Source organism: Thalassophryne amazonica, chromosome 3 (assembly GCF_902500255.1).
Source record: "Thalassophryne amazonica chromosome 3, fThaAma1.1, whole genome shotgun sequence".
In the NCBI taxonomy this organism is placed as follows: Eukaryota; Metazoa; Chordata; class Actinopteri; order Batrachoidiformes; family Batrachoididae; genus Thalassophryne; species Thalassophryne amazonica.
The window spans coordinates 115,376,407-115,399,864 of record NC_047105.1 but is presented as its reverse complement, the minus strand read 5'-3'; the positions used below and the strand labels follow the sequence as shown (position 1 = coordinate 115,399,864).

Below are 23,458 nucleotides of genomic sequence, written 5' to 3'. Positions count from 1 at the left end.
GTTCCAGCATCATCACCTTGCCCAATACAGATTCGAGATTCATCACTGAATATGACTTTCATCCAGTCATCCACAGTCCACAATTGCTTTTCCTTAGCCCATTGTAACCTTGTTTTTTCTGTTTAGGTGTTAATGATGCCTTTCGTTTAGCTTTTCTGTATGTAAATCCCATTTCCTTTAGCCGGTTTCTTACAGTTCGGTCACAGACGTTGACTCCAGTTTCCTCCCATTCGTTCCTCATTTGTTTTGTTGTACATTTTTCGATTTTTGAGACATATTGCTTTAAGTTTTCTGTCTTGACGCTTTGATGTCTTCCTTGGTCTACCAGTATGTTTGCCTTTAACAACCTTCCCATGTTGTTTGTATTTGGTCCAGAGTTTAGACACAGCTGACTGTGAACAACCAACATCTTTTGCAACATTGCGTGATGATTTACTCTCTTTTAAGAGTTTGATAATCCTCTCCTTTGTTTCAATTGACATCTCTCGTGTTGGAGCCATGATTCATGTCAGTCCACTTGCTGCAACAGCTCTCCAAGGTGTGTTCACTCCTTTTTAGATGCAGACTAACGAGCAGATCTGATATGATGCAGGTGTTAGTTTTGGGGATGAAAATTTACAGGGTGATTCCATATTTTTTTCCTCTGCTTGGTCTAAAAAAGTAACCATTACTGACTGCCACAATCTTTTTTTCTTGATTTCTTATAGTGTTTCTTAAAGCCAGAAAGTTGCCATTTGAAATGACTTTAGTTTTGTGTCATGTCTGTGATCTGCTTTTTTTCTACAAAATTAAACAACTGAATGAACATCCTCCGAGGCCGGTGATTCCATAATTTTTGCCAGGGGTTGTAATACAGCAGGCTGTGCACAATGGTGCAACAAGATAACAGGAAGAGGAACAAGACAGCACCAATTACACCAACGCAGAGTATTTTCCCCGTGACATCCAAATGGTCATTATTGATCATTTACTCCATCAAGCCACTTCACACAAAGAAGGATGAACTTGTTCTTTAGCGATGATGACAGTCACGCTTCTGAGACTGCATATAAACTTGTGTATTTTACTTCATATGCCTACTGGTAGAGGCAGTGGCCTGGCAGTAGAGTTCCAATGGATAGTGGACAATCCTAGATAGATGAATACTTGGCTGCATTTGGAGCAAGATGACAGAAATTTTAGACCATAACATGTAATATAGGACTTACTAACAAGTTTAGCATCTGTTAAACTGTTGGACCTTTACACATTTTAATATGTCCTGTTTACTTCTAGAAAATAAATCTGAAGAACAACTTGCAGTCTGTGTTTGATGTTTATCCATTATACAAAGAAATATCATCTATGTGTCTTAATGTACAAACATACGAGGTCTATTAGAAAAAAACCCGACAGTTATATAAAAAATAAAAAAAACGATATGGATTTGAATCACGTGTGATTACACCAGACATGCTTGAACCCTCGTGCGCATGCGTGAGTTTTTTCACGCGTTTCGGTGACGGCATTCGCCTGTGGGCAGGGTTTGAGTGAGCACTGGTCCAGCCCTCTCGGCTGAAATTCTTTGTCTGAGACACTGCTGGAGACGGCGCGCGTTGCTTTATCAAAATTTTTTCAGGGCCTGTGAGGGATATCCGAGTGGACGCTATTCGAGAAATTCTGCTGGTTTTCGGTGAAAAGTTTAACGGCTGATGAGAGGTTGTGGAGTTTCTTTCGCTTTAAGGACAGCTCACAAAGCCGATCGGCGCAGTCGGAGGTGGCGTCCGTCTGGCTGTTTCGAGCTGAAAACTTCCTAATTTAAGGCTCTGTTCACCCAGGACGTCGTCAGAGAACAGAGAAGTTTCAGAAAAAGTTGGCATGAGGAGTTTATGCGGACATTCCACTGTTAAAGGAGATTTTGTAATGAAAGAACGTGCGGGCAAATTCGCCGAGTCGGTTCCGTGACGACAACGCAAATCCGTCTGCGCTGCGACAGGAAAAACACCTCCGTGTTGAAAACCATTTGTAAAATTCAGGCGGCTTTTGATGGCTTTCAACAAGTGAGTATCTGAGAAATTGTTTAACAGCTGGGCATGTTCCAACTTGTCCGTTAAGGTTTCCAACGGAGGTGTTTTTCCTGTCGCGACCCCCCGTGGTCGGGTCCGGCCCGACATGCGAATCTGCCCGCACATTCTCTCATTACAAAATCTCCTTTAACAGTGGAATGTCCACATAAACTCCTCATGCCAACTTTTTCTGAAACTTCTCTGTTCTCTGACGACGTCCTGGGTGAACAGAGCCTTAAATTAGGAAGTTTTCAGCTCGAAACAGCCAGACGGACGCCACCTCCGCCCGCGCCGATCGGCTTTGTGAGCTGTCCTTAAAGCGAAAGAAACTCCACAACCTCTCATCAGCCGTTAAACTTTTCACCGAAAACCAGCAGAATTTCTCAAATAGCGTCCACTCAGTTGTGCCTTACAGTTTTTGAAAAAAATTTTATCAAACAAAGCAGCAGTCTCTGAGCCATTCCTAAACAATGAAAAAAATCGAAGAGAGGGTGGGCCACTCCTCACTCAAAGACTACCCACAGGTGTGAAAAAACTCTCGCATGCCCACGAGGGTTCAAGCATGTCTGATGTAATCACACGTGATTCAAATCCATATGGTTTTTGAAAAAAAATAATGTCGGATACTTTTCTAACAGACCTGGTATAAACAATACACATTCTCACAAGTGGGTCAATAATAGAAATAAATTCGACAAATGTTCAAGCTCAACCTTTAAAGTTACCAAGCAGTTAGTATGCTTGTTTTCTGAGCAGAGGGTTCCCGGTTCGAGACCACCCCTGCCTGTTTGCCATGGAATGTCATGTTCCATCAGGAACACTGGAACAAGGAAAAATTTAAGTTCCCATTAGAGATGATTATTGAATGTTTCCTAAATGTAGACACGTAATTAATAGGTGAAGCTTTTTGAACAATAATCCCGTAAAGAATGATTAAAAAAAAAAAACATAACTTGTTTTTATTGATAAAAGCACAAAACCAACACAGTCATTTTTCTTTTTATTTTTTGCTGTTGTTGGTTTTTGTTTTGTTTTATTTTTTTGTCTTAACACTAATCTTGAAATCTCAAATGTAATGAAAATAACAAGCATGCTTAATTTCACCCTCATACAAAGAGCTCTCCAAATTATGCATGTGCTCTGCGCTTTGTAATAGCTCATATAATAACTGCTTGTCTGTAAACGTCCCGTGATCACTAAATCAACCTCATATTAAATGGAAAAAAAATCATGTACTTCATATATTTTAACTGAATTTTGAGGATTTCTTTTTCCTTTGTTGGACAACAATATGTGAATATGCTTTTGTATGGGGTTAAAATTGTCTCATTAATATTTGTAAATGCACGCAGGGTGATCAACAAATAATCATTGATTTGCAAATGTGTTCAGATATCCACAAATGCAAATTTCATATTTGTAACTTGTAAACTGGTCTTTGCAAATAATGTATTTGCAAATATAAAACTTAATTTGTAAAAAAAAAAAAAAATTACATTTGTAAAACTGGAAATTGTATTTGTGAATTGAGTTTCAGCATTTGTGGATCACCAATTACACGCATTCATCGCTTTCCTCTGCGACATAATTTTGAGACATTCTTTTCGCAAAATCCACACAGATCCACAAACAAATGCCTACTGATTCACAAATACACACTCACGCACACTGGATATCCACTAGATGGCAGTGTGGTTCCATTCATTGATGTGGCAAGCTGAAACTATATGCTCCTGGATGAGAGAAGACCGACTTTTCAGAGTAAATCATTTCACATTACCGTAATGGAGGCGTCTGATGGATGGGTATGTATGTGGTGATATTGTCTGCAAGGTCCATTATTTTTTAAAATTATATGTCCGCGGATTTCATCATGGGGAGGGGGGCGGGGGGTGTTAATGTTCAGTGGTGTCAAAAGTACACACATTTGTTACTTAAGTAGAAGTATAGATACTGCAGTTTAAAAACACTCTGGTAAAAGTTGAAGTATCAACTTGACCTCTTTACTCAAGTAAAAGTGAAAAAGTTTGTGCACCAAAACCTACTTAAAGTATAAAAGTATAAAGTAACCTTAAAAAAAAAGGAAAAAAAAGGTAGATGCCACTATATGAATTGAAAGCTTAATTTAAAAACTGATTCGTTCTACATGTGGCCCAAGACCCAAAACCCAAAATTACCCCCCAACACCACCTGCACTGAAAATGTTTCAATTCTAGAAGCTCTGAAATGCAATCTGGGACTATTCCAGACAATAAACTGCAGTGAGTGCAGCATCCATTTAGTGAGAAAAAAAAAAACTTTCCTTATTCAGATTCATTCCAGTAGTATTCTGCTCTTACTAGGATGCAGCAGTTTTCTAGTTTGGCAGATAGTTCTGGAGGAAATCACTGAAGAAATTAACACATTGACAATATGGTTTGACCGAAACAAACTGTCATTAAACTTAAATAAAACAGGGATGAATGGAGGTGTGAGAGTCACTAGGTGTTCACAGGAAACACTTATTTATTTCTGTATGTATGTATGTTCATTGTTAGTTGCTTTTATATTTTATTTTCTGTTGTGTTTCTATTCAGGTTCTTTTTGTCTCTTTCTCTGAAATTGTATATAATAATTATCATTAGATTATTAATATATAAACAAAAATAAATTTAAGAAATATTACAATTTGAAAACAAATGCACCCGAACGTGAAGACAGCTGGAACTGCTTCATGCTAACTTTTAACATTGAAAATGCCATAGACATGCTAACGTGTTAGCGTCGCTCCCATTTTTAAGTTATAAAATACATCTATCAACTGTTTCAGAAGACCATAACAGGTCGGTTTAACATAGAAAAGGTAAATAATACTCACAGAAGTATGCTCTTTAGGTTTTAGCGGGGGAAAATTAAGCGAAAGAAAGAAAGAATAAACGAAACAATAGGTTGAAGCATTGCTTCAATCTGCAGACCACTGCTTCGACTGGTTCAAAATCCATTCCTTTATCTTCATTGATCCATGTTTCTGATATAGCAATTATGTTAATTTTTTTTTTAAATTGACTTAAATATTCTTTAATGTTGTTAAAGTTTGCATACAGACTTCTGCTGTTGAAATGGATTATTGATAATTTGTTATCCGTTTTAATGATCCAATTAAACTGTTCATCTGTATAATAGCAACAACTGTCATTAATATTTGAGAAGAAATTATTGTCCGGGTCTATATCGTGCTCCAAGTCCAGTACATTGTGGTCTGTGTATTTAAATGTTCTCAGTTCTAGTTTTCCATGATCAGCAATCCTGTGAGTTATATCCTTCTTGTCTCCAGATGTAGATGATGTATACTCAACAAAAATATAAACGCAACACTTTTGGTTTTGCTCCCATTTTGTATGAGATTAACTCAACGATCTAAAACTTTTTCCACATACACAGTATCACCATTTCTCTCAAATACTGTTCACAAACCAGTCTAAATCTGTGATAGTGAGCACTTCTCCTTTGCTGAGATAATCCATCCCACCTCACAGGTGTGCCATACCAAGATGCTGATTAGACACCATGATTAGTGCACAGGTGTGCCTTAGACTGTCCACAATAAAAGGCCACTCTGAAAGGTGCAGTTTTGTTTTAATGGGGGGGGGGATACCAGTCAGTATCTGGTGTGACCACCATTTGCCTCATGCAGTGCAACACATCTCCTTCGCATCATCCGTGAAGAGAACACCTCTCCAATGTGCCAAACGGCAGCGAATGTGAGCATTTGCCCACTCAAATCGGTTACGACGACGAACTGGAGTCAGATGGAGACCCCGATGAGGAAGACAAGCATGCAGATGAGCTTCCCTGAGACAGTTTCTGACAGTTTGTGCAGAAGTTCTTTGGTTATGCAAACCGATTGTTCCAGCAGCTGTCCGAGTGGCTGGTCTCAGATGATCTTGGAGGTGAACATGCTGGATGTGGAGGTCCTGGGCTGGTGTGGTTACACGTGGCCTGCGGTTGTGAGGCTGGTTGGATGTACTGCCAAATTCTCTGAAACACCTTTGGAGACGGCTTATGGTAGAGAAATGAACATTCAATACACGAGCAACAGTTCTGGTTGACATTCCTGCTGTCAGCATGCCAATTGCACGCTCCTTCAAATCTTGCGACATCTGTGGCATTGTGCTGTGTGATAAAACTGCACCTTTCAGAGTGGCCTTTTATTGTGGGCAGTCTAAGGCACACCTGTGCACTAATCATGGTGTCTAATCAGCATTTTGGTATGGCACACCTGTGAGGTGGGATGGATTATCTCAACAAAGGAGAAGTGCTCACTATCACAGATTTAGACTGGTTTGTATACAATATTTGAGAGAAATGGTGATATTGTATATGTGGAAAAAGTTTTAGATCTTTGAGTTCATCTCATACAAAATGGGAGCAAAACCAAAAGTGTTGCGTTTATATTTTTGTTGAGTGTAGTAGATGAATAGGTTCCTCTGGTCTGTGTCATGGTGTTGTGATGTGTTTGTGTCCTCATACCTTATTGGTCGTATTTGTCCAGTTCCTTGATGTTCCTGATTACCATAACCTTCGCTTGTTCTGGTGTTCCGTTCAGTTTGATGAATGTTTTGCAGTTGGATGTCCATGTCTGTTGAATTTTTCCCTGCTTTTTTAAGAGACGAGCTTTCCTGGCGATGTCTGCGTTTCTTTTGGTCAGATATTCATTGATGAATACGTTTGTTCCTTTGAGTTTCCGTCCCTGTTTTAACAATGCCATTTTATGTTTTCTGTTGACAAACCTCATTATAACTGCTCGCTTGTCTCCATCCTCTCTCCTGGGCAGGGGGTGGCACGCTTCAATGTTATTACAGTCCATTTGAGTACCTTTAGATTGCAGGAAGTCAGCCACCTGTTGTTCCACTGAGCTGGCCTCCTGCTCACTGGCCTCCCCTCCGCTGTCTTCCGACACCGCCCGTGCGTAGGATCGAGGTTTAATATGAATTCCTGTAATAATAACGTCGTTCATCCTTGTGTACTGTTCCAACTCTGCAACACGGTTCTCCAGGTGCACCAAACGCCGGTCTTTCTCGGCATTCTGGATCCGGAGAGCCTTCACTTCTTCCACCAGCTCCATAATGGATTTCTGCTGCATTTTAACAACAGAGATTTCCTCAGACAAAAAGTCCAGGGACTTCTTGATATCGTCTCCCTCCTCCGCCGTCAGTGCCTTCTTCGGACCCATGGTCAGATAAATCCGCGCTGGCACCTCGGTAAAGCCACGCCGGTGGATGTGCGCTGGCACCTCGAGCTTCCAGTGGATGTGCGCTGAGGCGTCAGCGCACATCCACCGGCGCTGAAGCCAAGAGTAACGAGGCTGTTTGTTTTAAAAATTTAAGGAATAGAAAGTACAGATACTTGTGTGAAAATGTAATAAGTAGAAGTCGGAAGTAGGCAGAAAAATAAGTAATGGAGTAAAGTATAGATACCTAAAAAGTGTACTTAAGTACAGTAACGAAGTATTTGTACTTCGTTACTTGACACCTCTGTTAGTGTTGTACTCTTTAACGCAGTGGTTCAAATAAGCGTATTAAACAGCATTGCGCCTGTGCGTGCTCCGTGACACAAACATGCTGCAAAATTCTTCTTTTAAAAACTTGAAAGTTTTAAAAGTTTGAGATGTACACATGCTACATTTAGCTAAGCTTCGCACAGGAACCACACAGTGTCACCGCAGCAACCAACCAGTCCCGCTTTACGACAACTATCGCAACAGCCAGGCTTTGAGTGGCATTTATTCTCCTCGAAACTCCGCGGATCCGAGGAAACTGATTTGTATCTGTAACACACAGATCAGTGTCCGCGGACTTATAAAATTTGCATGATGTCATTAAAAAAACCAGAACGCTTTGCGATAAGCATTTTAAAAACTCAGTAACGATCACGATTTCACGAAAAGAATGTCTCAAAATTACATCGCAGCGGAAAGCGATGAATGCGTGTAATTGGTGATCTACAAATGCTGAAACTCAATTCACAAATACAATTTCCAGTTTTACAAATGTAATTTTTTTTTTTTTTTTTACAAATTAAGTTTTATATTTGCAAATACAACATTATTTGCAAAGACCAATTTACAAGTTACAAATATGAAATTTGCATTTGTGGATATCTGAACACATTTGCAAATCAATGATTATTTGTAGATCACCCTGCGTGCATTTACAAATATTAATGAGACAATTTACCCCATACTTTTGGCAATAATTGGCATTAGTGTTGTCACATGGGTGTAAAGGCAAGTCCGACATAAATTATCGCCAATGGCAATATCTGCTGTCAGATTCAGCATATGTCCTCATCTGGTCACAATTTATGCCATAACACTGTTGTTTGATCTTCTCCACAAAAACGGAGAAGTGATTCACTGGGAGAAATCACTGACCCAAAATTTAAGGCCCTGTTGAAACAACAATATTTGCACGAAGCCTTCATGCCTCCACCAACTAAAGAAAAAAAAAACAACGTGGCTGTCTAGTGTGAAACAGACATTATAAAATGTTTCAAAGGCATCTTATTTCACGCAAGCGCTAAGGGAGCATTTCAGACAATCCCCTTTTAGGTTACTTGCATATAGCATTATGCACGTGTTACATATCAAAATGTTCAGAACACCCTCAGCTTTCTGAATCTGAGAAAATTTGTCTAGAAGACTGTGTAAAAGATTTGGCTGTGAAGCTAAAGCAAAAAAAAAAAAAAAAGCTGAAATGTGCCTTTAGAAATTCTTCAAGCCTTCAAGAAGATTATTTAGGACTTTCTGAGTGTTTAATCCCAGGCTGGAATGAAGATGGCAAATAACTAAGAACTAAGAAGATGTAGTTTCAGGGAGCAGTAAAATTAAATCACTGATTTATTTATAGAAATATGACAAAAGACTGACCTGGACATGCCAGCATGGCTGTGAACCCCAGAGGGTTAACAAATATTTCTGGCCTGACAGGGAGTTCTTTCTGGACTGCCGGGGGTTCTTTCTTTCCTGGTTGCCAACCGGGCCTGCATTACTATAGGGAAAACACTGCAATGCAGTTGAAATGAAACAGTCAATGTGTGCTTGTGGTGGAGACGATCAGCTTCATGCTGTTTTATAAAAACACTGCATTAGCCATTTGGAACAACATTAGTATTTAGTTATTACAACTATTTGTATCCATAGCCCCACCATTGTTAGAGCCAATAAGTAAGTGAACAAACTATCAGGATCATTTTAATTCAAATTTACACCATTTTCTTTGGATAAGTCAAGGGGAATTCTACATGAACATTTCCAAGTGACTGAATAGGTTTTCGACTTCACTTTCAGCAATCATTAATTAATACAAACAGTATGATATTGGATGGTATAGCCATGTGAGTAGGCAGTTCTCAAAAACTCAGTGACCATACAAGAAGAAAATTACTGACTGTAGCCATCAAGACACCCAGACAACATGGAAGGAGTTATCGGTTGGCACAGACAAAGATTTGCCTGAAAACAAGACATGAAATTTCAGATTCCATTTGCCGGATGGCATATGGTGGACTTGAACTGAAATTTTATGTTCTTTTTCCTATCAAAAATCTCCTCTCTGCCACTCCACCAAGAAGTTGTGACTGGTGGTGCAACAGACAAAAGTTCCACTTTGTCTACAAAGGTGCGATATACTGAAATGGTTAATGGCATCTTTTTGTTGGCTTAAAGCTAAATGTCTACACTACAAGCACGTTATTTCATTCATCTCTATTTTTGTAGTGTATACACAGTAAAATCACCAGTGTAAAACTAACACTAACAGTCTTAAATTAACACTGCCAGTGTACATATGGTCCTACTGTGGTCAGAGTGAGACCATATGTTCAGTGTCAGTGTTGATTTCACTGGTGATGTTACTGTGTAGTAGCCTGGCACAGCCTCTCTATTAATCTTTAATTTCTAGGGGGCAGTACCATGGGAATGTCATGGGAACGATTCCCACCTATGGCCTTTCTATGTGGAGTTTGCATGTTCTCCTGTGTTAGTGTGGGTTCCCTCTGAGTTGCTACAGATTCCTCCTACATCCAAAGACATGCAGGTTAGGTGGATTGGAAACTTTTAACTGTCCGTAAGTGTGCATGCGGGTGTGAATGTGTTTGTTTGTCTATAACCCCTGGCAAAAATTATGGAATCACCGGCCTTGGAGGATGTTCATTCAGTTGTTTAATTTTGTAGAAAAAAAGCAGATCACAGACATGACACAAAACTAAAGTCATTTCAAGTGGCAACTTTCTGGCTTTAAGAAACACTATAAGAAATCAGGAAAAAAAATTGTGGCAGTCAGTAACAGTTGCTTTTTTAGACCAAGCAGAGGGAAAAAAAAACATGGAATCACTCAATTCTGAGGAAAAAATTATGGAATCATGAAAAACAAAAGAACGCTCCAACACATCACTAGTATTTTGTTGCACCACCTCTGGCTTTTATAACAGCTTGCAGTCTCTGAGGCATGGACTTAATGAGTGACAAACAGTACTCTTCATCAATCTGGCTCCAACTTTCTCTGATTGCTGTTGCCAGATCAGCTTTGCAGGTTGGAGCCTTGTCATGGACCATTTTCTTCAACTTCCACCAAAGATTTTCAATTGGATTAAGATCTGGACTATTTGCAGGCCATGACATTGACCCTATGTGTCTTTTTGCAAGGACTGTTTTCACAGTTTTTGCTGTATGGCAAGATGCATTATCATCTTGAAAAATGATATAATTTTTCACACACCCCCTATAGTTGGGTGTGTTTCAACTATAGGGGGATCACACTCCTCAGCCTCCCCCGGTAAGGTCTATTCCAGAGTACTGGAGAGGAGAATTCGACCGATGGTCGAACCTCGGATTCAGGAGGAGCAGTGTATTTTTCATCCTGGTCGTGGCACACTGGACCAGCTCTACACGCTCCATCGGGTGCTCGAGGGTTCATGGGAGTTCGCCCAACCAGTCCACATGTGTTTTGTGGATCTGGAGAAGGCATTCGACCGTGTCCCTCGGGGCACCCTGTGGGGGGTGCTCCAGGAGTACGGGGTCCGGGGTCATTTGCTAAGGGCCATCCGGTCCCTGTATGACCGCAGCAGGAGCTTGGTTCGCATTGCCTGTAGTAAGTCAAACCTGTTTCCAGTGCACGCTGGCCTCCGCCAGGGCTGCCCTTTGTCACCGGTTCTGTTCATTATTTTTATGGACAGAATTTCTAGGCGCAGCCAGGGTGTAGAGGGGGTCTGGTTTGGGAACCACAGAATCTCGTCTCTGCTGTTTGCGGACGATGTGGTTCTGTTGGCTTCGTCAAATCAGGACCTTCAGCGTGCACTGGGGCGGTTTGCAGCCGAGTGTGAAGCGTCCGGGATGAGAATCAGCACCTCCAAATCCGAGGCCATGGTTCTCAACCGGAAAAAGGTGCTTTGCCCTCTTCAGGTCGGTGAAGTGTCCTTGCCTCAAGTGGAGGAGTTTAAGTATCTCGGGGTCTTGTTCACGAGTGAGGGATGGCTGGAGCGTGAGATCGATAGAGAGATCGGTGCAGCATCTGCAGTGATGCGGTCGCTGTATCGGACCGTCGTGGTGAAGAGAGAGCTGAGTAGGGGGGCAAAGCTCTCGATTTACCGATCGATCTACGTTCCGATCCTCACCTATGGTCATGACATCTGGCTCATGACCGAAAGAACGAGATCGCGAGTACAAGCGGCCGAGATGAGTTTCCTCCGCAGGGTGGCTGGGTGCTCCCTTAGAGATAGGGTGAGGAGCTCGGTCACTCGGGAGGAGCTCGGAGTGGAGCCCCCTGCTGCTCCACATCGAAAGGAGTCAGTTGAGGTGGCTCGGGCATCTTTTCCGGATGCCCCCTGAACACCTCGCTGGAGAGGTGTTCCGGGCACGTACCATTGGGAGGGGGCCCCGGGGAAGACCCAGGACACGCTGGAGGGACTACATCTCTTGGCTGGCTTAGGAACCACCTGACTGTGAACAACCAACATCTTTTGCAACATTGCGTGATGATTTACCCTCTTAAAAGTTTGATAATCCTCTCCTTTGTTTCAATTGACATCTCTCATGTTGGAGCCATGATTCATGTCAGTCCACTTGGTGCAACAGCTCTCCAAGGTGTGATCACTCCTTTTTAGATGCAGACTAACGAGCAGATCTGATTTGATGCAGGTGTTAGTTTTGGGGATGAAAATTTACAGGGTGATTCCATAATTTATTCCTCAGAATTGAGTGAGTCCATATTTTTTTCCCTCTGCTTGGTCTGAAAAAGTAACCGTTACTGACTGCCACAATTATTTTTCCTGATTTCTTATAGTGTTTCTTAAAGCCAGAAAGCTGCCATTTGAAATGACTTTAGTTTTGTGTCATGTCTGTGATCTGCTTTTTTTCTACAAAATTAAACAACTGAATGAACATCCTCCGAGGCCGGTGATTCCATAATTATTGCCAGGGGTTGTATATGTGGCCCTGCGACAGACTGGCGTCCTGTCCAGGGTGTACCCTGCCTCATGCCCTATGACTGCTGGGAAAGGCTCCAGCCCTCCAGGACTCTTAACTGGAGTAAGTGGTTGAGGATGAGTGAGTGAGTGAGTACCATCAGATGCAGACAAAGTTGCCTCCAGACACTATTGATTGACATACAACCAATCAGAGCAGTGAAGCATGTGTCGGAGGCAAAGCGACAACTGCAGAGATAGATGAAGACCAGAGTCGACATTGTCATTGAGAAACAGTGGTGGGCACAGATAACCAAAAAATTAACTTCGATAACAGATAATCAGATAACTGAAAAGTTATCTTCGATAAAGATAAAACAATAAACCACCCAAAAATGTATAGGAAGTTACAGATAACATAACAGATAAATTCCAATATTGTCTCTGGTACATTTACAACTACTTCTTCTTCTTTGTCTTTCGGCTGTTCCCGTTAGGGGTCGCCACAGCAGATCAATCGTTTCCATCTCACCCTGTCCTCTGTATCTTCCTCTGTCACACCAACCACCTGCATGTCCTCTCTCAGCACATCCATGAACCTCCTCTTTGGTCTCCCTCTTCTCCTCCTGCCTGGTGGCTCCATCCTCAGCATCCTTCTCCCTATATACCCTGGGTCCCTCCTCTGCACATGTCCAAACCATCTCAATCTCGCCTCTCTGACTTTGTCTCCAAACCGTCCCACCTGAGCTGTCCCTCTGATATGTTCATTCCTAATCTTGTCCATTCTTGTCACTCCCAAAGAGAATCTCAACATCTTGAGCTCTGCCACCTCCAGCTCTGCCTCCTGTCTTTTTGTTAGTGCCACTGTCTCTAAACCATACAACATAGCTGGTCTCACTACTGTTTTGTAAACTTTCCCCTTCACTCTTGCTGATATTCTTCGGTCACAAATCACTCCTGCCACCTTTCTCCACCCACTCCACCCTGCCTGCACTCTCTTCTTCACCTCTCTACCACTCTCTCCATTACTTTGAACAGTTGACCCCAAATATTTAAACTCATCTACTTTCACCACTTCTACTCCTTGTAACTGCACTATTCCACTGGGCTCCCTCTCATTCACACACATGTACTCAGTCTTGCTTCTACTGACTTTCATTCCCCTTCTCTCCAAAGCATATCTCCACTTCTCCAGACTAGACTCAACTTGCTCTCTACTCTCACTACAGATCACAATGTCATCTGCAAACATCATAGTCCATGGGGACTCCTGTCTGATCTCATCTGTCAACTGTGTCCATCACCACTGCAAACAAGAAAGGACTCAGAGCTGATCCTTGGTGTAATCCCACCTCCACCTTGAATGAGTCTGTCATTCCGACTGCGCATCTCACCGCTGTCACACTATTCTTGTACATGTCCTGCACTACCCTAACATACTTCTCTGCCACTCCAGACTTCCTCATACAATGCCACAACTCTTCTCTTGGCACCCTATCATAAGCTTTTTCTAAGTCCACAAACACACAGTGTAACTCTTTCTGTCCTCTGTACTTTTCCAACAGTATTCTCAGAGCAAACATTGCATCGTAGTGCTCTTTCTCGGCATGAAACCATATTGCTGCTCACAGATCTTCACCTGTTTTCTAAGCCTAGCTTCTACTACTCTTTCCCATAACTTCATGCTGTGGCTGATCAGCTTTATGCCTCTGTAGTTACTGCAGCTCTGCACATCACCCTTGTTCTTGAAAATAGGAACCAGCACACTTCGTCTCCACTCCTCAGGCATCCTGCATCCTCTCACTTTCCAAGATTTTATTAAACAATCTGGTTAGAAACTCTACTGCCATCTCTCCTAGACATTTCCATGCCTCCATTGGAATGTCATCTGGACCAACTGCCTTTCCACTCTTCATCCTCTTCATAGCAGCCCTCACTTCTTCCTTGCTAATCTCTTTTACTTCCTGATTTACTCTCACCACATCATCCAGCCTTTTCTCTCGCTCATTTTCTTTATTCATCAACAAGTCGAAATATTCCCTCCACCTTCTCAGCACACACTCCTCACTTGTCAGCACATTACCATGTGCATCTTTTACCACCCTAACCTGCTGCACATCCTTTCCAGCTCTGTCCCTTTGTCTGGCCAATCGGTACAAGTCCTTTTCTCCTTCCTTACTATTCAACTTCTTGTACAGCTCAGCAATATGCCTTTTCCTTTGCTTTTGCCACTTCTCTTCTCGCCTTACGCCGCATCTCCTTGTACTCCTGTCTACTTTCTTCATCTCTCCGACTATCCCAAAACTTTTTCGCCAACCTCTTTCTCCTTATGCTTTCCTGGACCTCTTCTTCCACACCAAGTCTCCTTGTCTTCCTTCCACTGTCCAGATGTCATACCAGTACTGCCCTAGCTGTCTCCCTCACCACATCTGCAGTACTCTTCCAGTTGTCCAAAATTGCTTCCCCTCCAACTAGTGCTTCTCTCACCTGCTCGCTAAATTTCACACAACAGTCTTCCTCCTTCAAGCTTCCACCATCTGATCCTTTGTTGAGCTCTCACTCTCTTCTTCTTCTTTACCTCTAAGTCATCCTACAACCATCCTATGCTGTCTAGTGACACTCTCTCCTGCTACCACCTTACAGTCTGTGATTTCTTTAAGCTTGCATCTCCTATAAAGAATGTAGTCCACCTGTGTGCTCCTTCCTCCACTCTTATATGTTACCCTGTGCTCCTCCCTTTTCTTAAAGTAGGTATTCACCACAGCCATTTCCATCCTTTTTTGCAAAATCAACTACCATCTGTCCTTCCCCATTCCTATCCTTGATACCATATCTACCCATTACTTCCTCATCACCTCTGTTCCCTTCACCAACATGCAAATTGAAGTCTGCTCCTATCACCACTCTTTCATGCTTGGGCACACTCTCCACCACCTCATCTAACACACTCCAGAAATCTTCTTTCTCCTTCATCTCACAACCTACCTGTGGGGCATATGCACTGATGATATTCATCATCACCCCTTCAATTTCCAACTTCACACTCATCACCCTGTCAGACACTCGCTTAACCTCCAACACACTTTTAACATACTCTTCCTTTAAAATGACCCCAACACCATTTCTCTTCCTGTCCTCACCATGGTACAACAACTTCTTCTTCTCCCGCTGTTCGTGGCAACGTTTTCCTCCTCTTCTTCGTCATCTTCGCCCAGCAGTAGCCCAATTTTCACCGGCACCCTGTTGGGCAATAGCACCGGTGGCGGACGTTGTTAACCTGGGCCGCGACCGATCCGGTATGGAATTCGATTCTGAGTCTGCATAGTTGGTTGGCTTGTTTTACCGCCGGATGCCTTTCCTGACGCAACCCTCCTCATTTATCCAGGCTTGGGACCGGCACTTAGAATGTACTGGCTGCACACCCCATGTGGCTGAGTACATTTACAACTACTAATAAAACTAATTTAAGTTTTAATGCCACAATAGCTTCTAGTAATATTAAAAGTAACAACAGACCCAAACAATGAGACCACACTTTTGTCTTTGAAGGTTCTGCCCCTGCTGGAAGCGCTTGTTTACTACAGAGCTCCCAGCACAGAGGCACTCTGAGAGCAGCCATAAAGCCAACTCTCTATCAATCACAACGGTCCGGTCAGGCGGAGGTCTTGAAAAATAAAGTCATGCTGACTTATGGTTTTGATTTATAAATAACATTAATACAGATAGAATAACTCCATTAATGTCAATTCTGTCATTTGTACAAAGTTAAAATATAGCATATATCTTTTAATGTTGAATAATGCACTAATTCTGAGGTTTTGTAACAGACAGATCGCAAAGGATTCTGGGTAAAAGTGCCTCTGCTAAACACTGATTGGTTCAGTCATTCATTATGTAAACCAACATGTTAATGTGACGTCTGTCGTGTGTTGGTGTTTACAGATAAATGTGCTTTTGTAAAATATTCCATTTTTTTTTATTTGTAAAAACAGGCATTTTTACGGAGCCCTGAAAGTGTCATCGCAAAATGTTTTGCATGTGGAGAGAATGTGGGCACGTTTATTATGTTGTAAAACGTGCTTTACACTGTGCGAGATGATTTTTCATGCAGGAATTTTTTGGACCGAGTTTCAGGTTAATCGCGCGTCCTGCATCGTGTAGTGTACATGGAGTAACAAGCTGAGATTAACATCTCAGGACCACCTCCTGATCGCCGATCGTATGGTCCAATGAAAATCAAACCTGTTTGATATTATTCTGGTCAGCCGTCGTGAGGGTATCCTGCTGCTGAAGAGCTACAAGCATCTAACCGCTCGTACTGTGCATGTGCAAACACCGCAGAGCTGTCTTGTAATGTTTTTTGTTTTGTTTTTTTTTTTGCTGTTTTGTTTTTAAACTTCATTTGTAAAAAAAAAAAAAAAAAAAAAAAAAAGCCATTTGCAAAGCCAAAAAGTTGATTTGGTGCCAACGCGTAGTACTTAGGGCGAATACTGCCATGAACACTACTGGCCAGTAGATGGCAGTAGAGGCCTTGAAAACAAAATTCCAGATAATCCCTGTCTGCTACATTTAAAATGTGTGGAATTTAAACGCAAATACAATAACGTCTATAAACCCAGAGAATATATTCACGAGAGTTTTAGGCACTAGAGTTTAATGTTGTTGTCTGTGGAGCCTGAACAGAGTGTCTGAAATGCAATTGTCCTGTTGTGATCGTACTGAGATTACATCATCCTACCAATAATGCACTGCTGGACACAGCATGTGCTCACAAAACCTTAAAAAATAGCACATTACTTTAAAACTAAAACATATATCTGATCATTTCACTTCATAAAACTTCAGACATGACAGTAATTTTAAATAACTTGTCCAAATTAGTTTGGTTAAAATTTGAACCTTAAAGTAGACCTGTATTGAATAAATGTGGTCAGATTTCAGAAATAGCTGATATGTATTTATAAGACCCTTGTGAATGCAGTAAAGTAAATCTGTAAGCCTAAATTTGTAATTCAGCGGAGAAATCTTCGTTTAAAAATGACAAATTTGCAGCTAAAATTTAGCCCTCTGTGAAAACAGTTTGTACAGCCGTATCATTTCCATGACGTCAGGGACAAGACGACGCGCTCCCGCCTTCAGTCCGATCCCGCATTGAAATTGATTTTATCTGTTAGTAATGTTACTTATACACGTCCTGGTTTCAACATCTAAAAGTAAGCTGCAATGAATGTGAGATACAGATCTGTGTGCTCAGATCAGCAATGACATCGACAGTGGGCGCCATTCTTCCTCTCCCGCTCTCTGCCTCCGCTGCGCTTATTAAGTCTGCGGGCTCATTAACGAGCTCGTTAACCGTCAACGCGGCCACTCACACTGCCTGTGTCTGCTTTGCAGCCAGTGTTGTGCTAGATTCAGCGCACAACACCGACATCACCTCTGTCTACTGAATGGAGGTGCAGCCAACTTGGAACAAGTCCAGAGACTACGCTCACCGTTTTGATGTGGAGCGGCCGGTGACACCTGTTGCTGCAAGGACAGACTTCTTGCAGCAAAATCCACAGCACCGCACGTCTCGGCAATCGGAGCCCCAGAGCTCCATGGACACTGAGAGAGGTTTATATATTTTTAAAGACTGGGATTCTTTGCGGGTCTCGCCTCCATATCCCGCGATGGTACCGGAAGCGAAAGACAGTAGATTTTCATTGCGACACCACTCAATCAAACGGGCGTATGAAAAAGTCCCCCAAGATAATTTTCAAGCACAAATAAAAGAAATGTGTACTCACCAAACGTGCCGCAAGACAATATGAAGTTTTAAAAAAGTAGATCCTTCCGTATGAGGCAAGAAAAAGGTGCAGATGCAAACTGACGTAAATCCACAAATTACAATTGGCGCAATGCATGCTGGGAGAGGGTCTTGTCCGTGACGTCTCGGCAGCGTCCATGATGAGAGGGACAATTTGCGGAGGGCTAAATGTTAGCTGTAAATTTGTCATTTTCAAATGAAGATTTCTCCGTTGAATGACAGATCTGGGCTTGCAGATTTATTTTACTACATTCAGAAGGATCTCGTGTAAATGTAAGTCATTTTTTGTTCAAAAAATCTGACTGCATTTTTTTCAGTGCAGGTCTCCTTTAAGTTAAAAATGTATGCCCTGAATGACTTAGGTGATATTGCCAGCATATCAGTATGGTGTTAAAGGAAATGATTTTTTTTTTGGCCATTTCGCCTTTGTCTACAGAGGATAGAGATGCTTTCATAGAAGAAGCTCTCTTCTGTTAGCAGAGGATATAACTGTCCATCTGTTACAAAACTTTAACAGGTAGGTGCTGACTAATTTTAGAAATGCTTGTCGCTGTTCAGCTTTGTTTACTTTATCGGTCTAAAAGTTATCGGAGAAAAGTTAATCGGAAGATAATTGGTCCGATAATGGGTTTTAAAGTTATCTAAAAAGATAATCCGTTAATGAAAACATTATCTGTTATCGGATTATCGGAAGTGTGCCCACCACCGTTGAGAAAGCAACGTGTTTGTTGTTTATGCCACAAAAGTAGCAGAAATGTTTGGATAGGGAGATCATGTCTATGAACTATTGTTGCTACGTATTATATGGATCTTTTTTATGTGTAAATACAACAGAACTATATGTCAAAAATATACTTTTATTTGAGATCAACAGCAGCTAGCATGAAACAAACCTGGTATCAGTTCTGTCAGTCAGTGTGTCTGTGAGAGAGAGAGAGAACTCTATTTTTACAAGTTAAACGTAATGCTAATATATTCCTGGGGAGAGAGTGTGTGCATATTATATTTGTAATAGCCGAGTGGCCTCTGTGTGCATTCGTGCGTATGGTTTCAATTACACAAAAATCGAGAAGAGCTGACATTTGCCGTTTGGTATGCTTATGTATTTTGGGTCAAGTATGAATGCTGTGAAAACATTGATAATACAAATATTTTTGGAGAAATTAGCCATTTTAGCTTACCAGTAAACAATGGACATTGTGCTGCAATGCACCATGGGAGTTCAGAGTTTTGAGCTTTTAAATGTTATTGTGGTTCATGTTAGTTTAACAGTGTTGTTAATGTTACTGATTTATTGTATTTTTGTAGTTCAATTGGTTTAGTCAGCTTAGTTAAGTGTCATGTTGCTCTTACAATGAGTGAGTTAAGTCTCGTGTTGGTACCATGAGTTAAAGATGTAGTGATTTTAATGTTTTTCTGCCACCATCTGTGCATGTGTGCAAGTAACTTTGATCACACAAAAACTGGAGAGCTGACATATGCCATTTGGTATCCTTATATATTTTGAGTAATGGATGAATGCTGGCAAAATGGAACTTTGATAGGACAAATATTTTTGGAGAAGCTAAGGATATTAGTTAATACTGAACAATGAATGCTGATAACTACATTATGGACTCTCACACTATTCCAGCAGGGGGCAGTAAGTCATCTTTATATTAAAACTGTGAGTGCAGTGAGTGATTTTATTTAGTAAGTTAAATGTAAGTTCATAAAATAATTGTAAATACTTTAAAAATACAAGGATGACAAGAAAGTGAAAACACATATTTCCATTGTGGTCCAAAATAAAATCAAATGACAAACTAGAGGTAAAAATGAAATAAAATAATATATGATAACAAGAACCTAAACAATTTATAAATACATTAAGGCAGTAAGTTAAAGTTTAAAAATTACATAATTAACAGGAAATAAAAGGGTTGAGTTCCCTCTTCTAACAATTGTTGCGGTCTAAGGTTCTAAAAACATTCTGGACTCACACGCCATTCCAACTCATTATAGAAACTCTGCATAATTTATTACCACCCTTGACAAATGTTAACTACCCATTTTATAAACACTATCCAATATAGAGCCTGTGGATCCCACGGGCAACACTTGAGTATACATGTCATTCATTATTCATTTTGGATAGGGCAAAAGTAACAAATTGTGACGTGTAAACAATTAATAAATAATGTCAATTAGTTATTTTGTAACTTTCACACTTCCTACATGTGCCTTCCACCAAATTTAGGTGAAAATACCACATCTTATTTTTTAAGAAAATCCTTGAAAAAGAATCCAGTCTTCCTAAGTGACTGGACAAACAAACAAAAACAAGGTCCAAAATGTTGACAACACCAATCACCTGTAGGCTATTCTTCATTTGTGCACAACCTTATAGCCTTCTGCTGTAATTATGTCCACCAGCAGGGGGCATCGGTTGATGGCTTACGACCTTCAGTTGACACTGTGTTTGAACACACGTTTATAAAGACTCAGATGTTTCACAAAGCTTTATCTCCCCATCACTGATGTTAGGACATGTTGTACAGTTTAACATGAGTAATAGTGGTGTTTCTCCGTAACGTCTGCTCTTCATTCTGTTCTTAGCCTCCCAGGACGTCACTGTGTCTCCAGTAGAAGAGTCCAGTAAGACAGCAGTTGTGAAGCAGAGCGCACCAGGCCCAGCGTTTCAGGAGCTTGAGGCACACTGGTCCAGCAAAGATGAAGGTAACCGAAGGTCTGTTGCAGGGTGATGCCGTCGCATCTTGTTCTAAGTATGATCAAAGTCCTCAGTCAGCTGAAGACCAAACTGTGGCCACCAGAGATCTTCCTGCTGTCTGTTCAAATGACGAAATAGATCAGAAGACAAAAAACTATAGAGATTCAGAAGTGGTTGTTTTATGGCAGCCTGACTCTTTAGATTGTGGGGATGAAAGTGATGACGGTGATGCCGAATGGACGGTACAAAGGTGAACGACACTAACACTGAAGAAAAAGACAAAACGACAAAACAGGCCTCAGCATGTTAACTCACAATCAAACAATACAGATCTTTGTTATCCTCCAAGCAACGCAGCACCTGGACAAACTGTTGAATTGTTTAGAAAGATGTGGCCCAAACGTTTGTTACGTCTGTGGCAAACATTACTATGAAGGCCATTTAAAAAGGCACATATTTGGTCACACAGGCCTGAAACCACATGGCTGCATAGAATGTGGCCGAAAATTTGCCCGAGTTGAATCTCTGAGAGTACACATGAGGATACACACGCAGGAGATTCCATACAGGTGTTGTTTTTGTGGGAAAGCATTTAGGCACAAAGGCAACATGATATGTCACCTAAGAAAACACACAGGAGAGAAACCCCACTGCTGCACCATCTGCTCCAAAGCGTATGCATACACACAGGATTTACGCAGACACATGCAAATCCACACAAAGAAGTGATGGATGTACGGAATGTCACTGTTACAGGGTTTAATCCACAAGAAATGGGGTGGGGGGAGTTCATACCCACTGCAATAACCGAGAGGAAAATCACTGGAGCCCTCCCCCACATACAGTCTTTCACATCTCTTAAAAACAAGTATCGCTATAAATGAAATTTAATATTACTTGGGACAGGAGACATATCGTTGGACCACCGTTACATATGTATCATGATATCTGTACATTTATGTGTCTAATACTGCTTCCATAAATTTTATTTAAATGTTTGCAATAAATTGTAATATATTGTGTTGGTGTGTAACCCAGCTGCTTAGTATTTTAGTTGTGCTATCATGTGTATGCTTTCATTTTTACCTTTTCCTTCCACTTTAGTTATACAGAAAAGTTAAATTAAGTGAACGGATGTTTTTTTCCGTGGCTCATCAATTTTGTCATTATTATACACGAAAATATAGTGGACGTCTTACTGTTTTGGAGTTGGGGTAGGGTGCGGGCTCGATCTTCTCATCCCTCTGGCAAAGGTTTTATCACTTGGCATTTGTGACAAACAGACTTTGTACATATTTGAAAGAAAGCAGAGCATAAATATATTTTTAAAACTCACTGCGCGTGTACTGCTGTTTTTTTTTGTTATTGTTGTGTTGGTGCTATAGGGCTCTATATTTTCTCAAACTCTGATATGATACAATACATTTCACATCTGATACTTGGTACGTATCACAATATCGATACATTTATGTGCGTAATACTACTTATATAAATTTTATTTAAATGCATTTATAAATTATAGTGGTATTAGTGCGTAACCCAACTTTTTAATACTGCAGTTATACTGCTTAATGTGTGTTGTATTAGTATTTTTTGTTTCATATTTTTCTCTGCCTTTACCTTATCCCAAATTGACATCACGCCTGACATGTTTGTTTGATATGATTACTAACCCCAAGAGCCTTCATCACTTTCACATTTCATATTATGGTTTCCCTAACCCTAAGTGACTTAATTTTAAACCAAGAACCCCAAATAGACCCAGTTATGCCCAACCTTTGATATTGCTTTAAAAAAAATGTGCTTCACATCCTGCTTTAGTTATGCAGAAAAATTAAATGAAGTAAACATGTTTTTACATGGCTCATCACACCTGTAGCTATTACATCTTTGAACTTTGTATTTTTTTTGTCATTTCCTCATACTTTGATGTAAGACATACCTTTAAAACACATTTACTGAGATACCTGGCGTTGAATGATGGCAAACTCAAGTATATCACTATTAATTATTAAGAACGTTATCCACCTCATGATGGCTTGGGCCACAGCTGCTTGCTCTTTTTTTTTTTTTTTTTTTTTTTTTTTTTGCAAAGCTCAAATTTTAGAAACCAAAAAAAAAACATAAATCGCATCTCTACATATTACATCCACTCATGAAAAGTTTAACTCAGTTACTCCTTTGACTCCATCCAATAGGCCAACCTGTCAAAAAAGGATCCATATATGTATTTTCACTGAAAACACATTAATGGAGAAGTCATTTAGTCAGAAATAATTTTTCTTTTTAACCTTTATTGAGCCAGGTTAGTCCCACTGAGATCGAGATCTCTTTTGCAAGGGAGACCTGGGCAATTTTAAAGTTTCCAAGTCATCTAACCTTTATATGGGGGGGGAAACCAGAGCAGCTGGAGGAAACCTACAGAAAGACGGGGAGAATAGCAACCTCCACACAAAG

The 23,458-nt window shown here is 40.8% G+C and overlaps 2 protein-coding genes across 2 annotated transcripts in view; both read left to right on the top strand.

Moving 5' to 3' along the window:
* Positions 1-21,351, top strand: part of LOC117507473 — a 153,431-nt gene extending 132,080 nt beyond the window's left edge. Inside the window, exon 6 of the mRNA XM_034167350.1 lies at positions 20,890-21,351. Within this exon, the coding sequence (XP_034023241.1) occupies positions 20,890-21,035 (146 nt within the window). The 3' untranslated portion in view covers positions 21,036-21,351. The remainder of the gene's footprint in view (positions 1-20,889) is intronic.
* Positions 1-21,444, top strand: part of LOC117507475 — a 203,474-nt gene extending 182,030 nt beyond the window's left edge. Inside the window, exon 3 of the mRNA XM_034167352.1 lies at positions 21,204-21,444. Coding sequence (XP_034023243.1) covers positions 21,204-21,255 — 52 coding nt within the window. The 3' untranslated portion in view covers positions 21,256-21,444. The remainder of the gene's footprint in view (positions 1-21,203) is intronic.
* Positions 21,445-23,458: the final 2,014 nt, after the last annotated feature.